This window comes from Chiloscyllium plagiosum, chromosome 2 (genome assembly GCF_004010195.1).
Source record: "Chiloscyllium plagiosum isolate BGI_BamShark_2017 chromosome 2, ASM401019v2, whole genome shotgun sequence".
Classification (NCBI taxonomy): domain Eukaryota; kingdom Metazoa; phylum Chordata; class Chondrichthyes; order Orectolobiformes; family Hemiscylliidae; genus Chiloscyllium; species Chiloscyllium plagiosum.
In genome coordinates, this window is record NC_057711.1 from 62,395,654 (window position 1) to 62,401,227 (window position 5,574).

Genomic DNA, 5,574 nt, shown 5'->3' on the forward strand with positions numbered 1-5,574 from the left:
ATCGATGTAGTGGAGGAAAAGGTGGGGGGTGGTGCCAGTGTAGCTGCGGAAGATGGATTGTTCCACATACCCTACGAAGAGGCAGGCATAGCTGGGGCCCATGCGGGTGCCCATGGCTACTCCTTTGGTTTGGAGGAAGTGGGAGGATTGGAAAGAGAAGTTGTTCAGGGTGAGGACCAGTTCAGTCAGTCGAAGGAGGGTGTCTGTGGAAGGGTACTGGTCGGTACGGCGGGAAAGAAAGAAGCGGAGGGCTTTGAGTCCTTCTCTGATCTCCAGCATCTGCAGACCTCACTTTCTCCTCAAGATTAGAGTGGTGCTGGAAAGGCACAGCAGATCAGGCAGCATCTGAGGAGCAGGAAAATTGATGTTTCAGGCAGGAGCCCTTCATCAGGATTTGGGTTTGACAAGTTTAACTATTTTGAGGATGTAACTTGTAGGATAAACAGGAACCACTAGATGTACATCTGAATTTGCAAAACAGTTTTGAGTTACAACACAAAATGCCAATATGCGAGATGAGGGCTTATGCATTTGGGTGATGTAGAGGTGTTAGCATCATATTTGCCACATCACTCTGATTTCTCTCCACAGATCCTGCCAGATCTGCTCAGTTTTACCAACAATCTCTATTATTGTTTTGTTTCTGATGTATGGCATCTGCAATTCTTTCAGGTTTTTTTTCCAGCATTGTTTGTTTTGGATTTCCAGGATCTGGACACTTTGCTTTTAGTCAGGTAGATGCAGAGAGATTGATCCTAGACTCCCCCACAAGGAGAAACAGAGGGCATGTAAGGGGTCACCCACTTAAGATCGATATGATGGTAGTGAGCCTGTTTTTAGTCAGCAAGGGAGAAAATGGGCAAAAGGAGTTCAGATATACCAGATCAGCCATTATCTCATTGAATAGCCTACTTCTCCTTTGTGTCATGGTTTTATAGACTACAATGGGATATAGTTTGTCGTTTTTTCATGGGATGGAGTTACTGTACTCTAAATACCCGGGAACGAGATAAGCTCATTGTTTATAACCAGGCTCTCAAATCCAGATTTTTACATGTCTTTAAATGTATAAGTTGAACCCCCTTGTTAGCTACTTAAATGCTATACTCACATTAGTATTCAGCATCAGCTTTGAAGCCCATGCATGTTTTACTAGTTGTCTTGATATCTTGGTGCGAGGGATCAAGTAACTGATATGAACTGTTGTGATTTATGCCTAGAAGGTTTTGCTTTAGTTGCTGACGAAGTTTCAAAATAGTCACCACTTATGAATGATTGTTAATATGGAGCAATTAAGTAACTCCATGATTTTGGAGAGATTTTTTTTGAGGATGAAAATGGTGTTTTGTGTGCCAATGTTTAGTGTCTAACAAATTGACCAACTATTACTTTGTCCATTGTTGAATTTCATTCAGCCGCTGGACAGAGCTCCTGGTTTATGTTGCTTCTTAAAAGATGATGTAAAAAGATGTATACCTAATTTTATTAGTTTTACGTATGGCACTTGTTCTTAATACCAATTGCCTATGCTGCAAAAATTTGTTTTGCATCTTGAGTAATTTTGTCTTCCATTGTTCTGTGTTTTATCCCCTAAAAGGTAAACATAATCACTTTTTTTAGGAGGAAAGAGTCTTTTTTTTTAAAAAAAAAGCTTTTGGACCAAATTACATTTGAAAAATATATACATGAAAATATAACTTGGCTAAACCAAATTTGTTACTGAGAACTTTGATCAGTTATGAAGACACATTAAATGTTTGAATGCCTTGAGTTTAATTGGAGAAATGCTAAGATCTATTATTGAGGCAACCTTGAATATACACTTATAGTATGGTCAGAAAATGTTTAATTTACAGGGGTTTATGGAAGGGAAATTGGGTTTGACAGATTTAACTTTGTTGAGGATGTAACTTGTAGGATAAACAGGAACCACTAGATGTACATCTGAATTTGCAAAATAGTTTTGAGTTATAACACAAAATTCCAGTATGCAAGATGAGGGCTTATGCAGTTGGGTGATGTAGAGGTATTAGCATACAGTAATTGACTACTGCTGGCCCTTGGCTATTTGTAATTTATATTAATTATTTAGATGTCAATGGTTTTGTTGACTATACAAAGCTAGGTGGGATTGCAAAATGTGTGAAGTACACTAATGTAGTGTTGTGAAATATTTGAGTAGAAACTATCACTTTTGGTTTATAAACAAACAGAAAGATCTTTAATATATTACATTGCTGTGATTTCAGAAGAAAGTAACTGGTATCTTATGGTAACGATTTTTTTCGGTATGGCACTTTATTCCTCAACAATGTTGTACATGGCATCGTCAGCGTTCACAGCAAATTTAAGGATGTGATAGTTTGGTGATATTTCTTTGCTTATCTCTCTTTAGGAATGACTTGCTTATGGTATGTCGGCAACTAAACATGGAGGAATCAGTAGCAGAGATTATGCATCAGTTGGGAGCAGATGAGAATGGGAAAATCTCCTTTGAGGATTTTGCACGCTGCCGTATGCAGTTGGTATCTGAAATAAGAAAGGAAGAAGGTGAACTCTCAGTGAAGTCACATGAATCTTGCAAAATAAGAAAATTGCGTGATCGCATAGCTTCATGGCCAACTAGCAGTGATAACAGCCTTGGTATGTAGGTTACATAAATGAAAAAGTTCAATTTTACCTTTGCATAATTTCTAGCTTTCTCTGTGTGACATTGAAAGATCCATTGAGTTGAATTTGCCATGTAATTACTATGCATGACATACGCTGCAGTGATTAGTGAATGTCATGAATGTAATATAATACTACACTTTGACATTTTCGTTCTACCATAATTATTAGTTCTTTAATGTGAGTATCTCATTAACATTGACTGCCAACAGGACTTGTGCTAGGGATGTTTGTAGTCAACAGCTTAAGGAAATGTCTGTATCTGAAATATGGAACAGTAAAAGATCCTTTTGTATGCCAGTTGTATTCAGCCAGCCTATGCTTGCAAACCTCAGAACATCATATCCAGCATAAGATGTGAGTCTGCTGTTGCATAACAATCCCAAATGTGCGAAAAACTTCATTGGTTGTTTAAGGTTTGGACAGGCTTGTGTTATGATTTAGTTGTATGTGTTCAAAGCTACTTGTATTCATGTGTAGGACCTTATTCTTTGTGGGCAGAAGGAATTTGTCCAAGCATTGCACCTTTTCTCATTGGCAATCTGTGAATCTTTTCTCAATCATTGCTGCATTCCCTACGGCAGTGGCCTGACCAATCAGTTTGCCAGTGTGGTTTACGTCTTTCTGCAAACTAAAATTGGCAGTTAACAGTTCCTGCTGCATCTCCATGGTCTAATCCAGCAGCACCCTCTTTATGCTGCAAAAATTGTTGTCTTTTTGAGTTTTGTTTCTTGTGTTCCAGTCCTGATGATGCAAGTTGAAAAGCTTCGACTTTTCCTCTTCAGCAGTGTTTAAGTGCTGTGTGACTAAGCAACAATCAAGCAACTCTTGTAATTTCAATAATGTTCTTAAAACATGATTTGAATTGACGAGTTACTGTGCTTTGTGATTTGGAATTAATCTCAACAAGATAGACTACTAATTTTAACAGAATGTTTATGTCCAACTATAGTTTCCATAATGAATTCTGACCTCCAGCCCCTGCAGAAATGTGTGTTTAAGGAGCTAATGATTACCTGCTTGTTTACTGGATTAAATATGGCAATGTTTGCTGATTCCACAAAGCATGCAAGCTATTTTCACCTAAATATGCATATGCGCAGGAACAAATGTGGCTGTGAATATTAGAGGTGGCTTGGGGATGGTTAAATGGAGAGAGTTGGCCAATCTAGGCAGGGGTACAGGCTGTATCCATTCGCTCTTCTGTCTGTCTTGTTTGTGTCATGTCAGCTCTCAAAGTGTGCAGTGCAAACATTGCACATGAATTAACAGTATACAGTGTCTGAATCGTGTGCATGCATAGATATAGACTTAGAGATGTACAGCATGGAAACAGACCCTTTGGTTCAACTCATCCATGCAGACCAGATATCCCTGCCTAATCTAGTCCCATTTGCCTGCACTTGGCCCAGAGCCCCCTCAACTCTTCCTATTCATATATCCACCCAGATGCCTTTTTAGATGTTGCAATTGTACCAGCCTCCACCACTTCCTTTGGCAACTCATTCCATTCACACACCACCCTCTGTGTGAAAAAGTTGCCCGTTAGGCCCCTTTTATATCTTTCCCCTCCCACCCTAAACCCATGTTCTGGGCTCCCCCACCCCAGGGAAAAGACTTTGTCTATTTATCCTATCCATGCTGCTTATTATTTTATAAGCCTCTGTGAAGTCACCCCTCAGCCTTTGAAGCTCCAGGGAAAACAGCTCAGTCTATTCAGCCTCTCCCTAAAGCTCAGATCCTCCAACTGTAGCAACATCTTTGTAAATCTTCTCTGAACCCTTTCAAGTTTCACAACATTCTTCCGATAAGGAGACCAGAATTGCATGCAATATTCCAACAGTGGCCTAACCAATGTCCTGTACAGCCACAACATGACCTCCCAACTCCTATACTCAATACTGTGACCAATAAAGGAAAGCATACCAAACGCCGTCTTCACTATTCTATCTACCTGCGACTTCACTTTCAAGGAGCTATGAACGTGCACGCCAAGGTGTCTTTGTTCAGCAACACGCCTTCGAACCTTACCATTAAGTGTATAAGTCCTGCTAGGATTTGCTTTCCCAAAATTCAGCACCTCACATTTATCTAAATTAAACTCCATCTGTCACTCCTCAGCCCATTGGCCTATCTGATCTAAGATCCCTGTTGTAAACTGAGGTAACCTTCTTTGCTGTCCACAAACTTCGAATTTTGGTGTCATCTGCAATCTTACTAAGTATATCTCCTATGTTCATATACAAATCATTTATATAAATGACGAAAAGAAATGGACCCAGTACAGATCCTTGTGACACTCCACTGGTCGCAAGCCAACCAGTCTGAAAACAACCTTCCCCGCACTCTTTCTGCTACCTTCAAGCCAGTTCTGTATCCAAATGGCTAGTTCTCCCTGTATTCCATGAGATCTACCTTGCTAACCAGTCTCCCACAGCGAACCTTGGTGAATGCCTTACTGAAGTCCATATAGATCACGGCCACCTCATCAATCCTCTTTGTTATTTTTTCAAAAAACTCAATCAAGTTTGTGAGACATGATTTCCCATGCACAAAGCTATGTTGACTATCCCTAATCAGTCCTTGCCTTTCCAAATACGTGTAAATCCTGCCACTCAGGATTCCCTCCAACAACTTGCCCACCACTGACGTCAGGCACACCAATCTATAGTTCCTTGGCTTGTTCTTACCACCTTTTCTTAAATAATGGTACCATGTTAGCCAACCTCCAATCTTCCGGCACCTCACCTGTGACTATCTATGATACATACATCTCAGTAAAGGGCCCAGCAATCCGTTGTCACGATCTGTTTCCACCATATTCTATATCTTCCATGTCCTCATCAACAGTAACCACTGATGCAAAATACTCGTTTAGTATCTCCTCTCCTCCCTCCCCCCCCC

At 40.1% G+C, this 5,574-nt stretch overlaps 1 protein-coding gene across 2 annotated transcripts in view; it reads left to right on the forward strand.

Annotated features, from left to right (window-relative positions):
- Positions 1-5,574, forward strand: part of mcc (MCC regulator of WNT signaling pathway) — a 193,863-nt gene that overhangs the window by 8,150 nt on the left and 180,139 nt on the right. For both annotated transcript variants that reach the window (XM_043710801.1, XM_043710810.1), the window contains exon 2: positions 2,396-2,643. In XM_043710801.1, the coding sequence (XP_043566736.1) occupies positions 2,396-2,643 (248 nt within the window). The remainder of the gene's footprint in view (positions 1-2,395; positions 2,644-5,574) is intronic.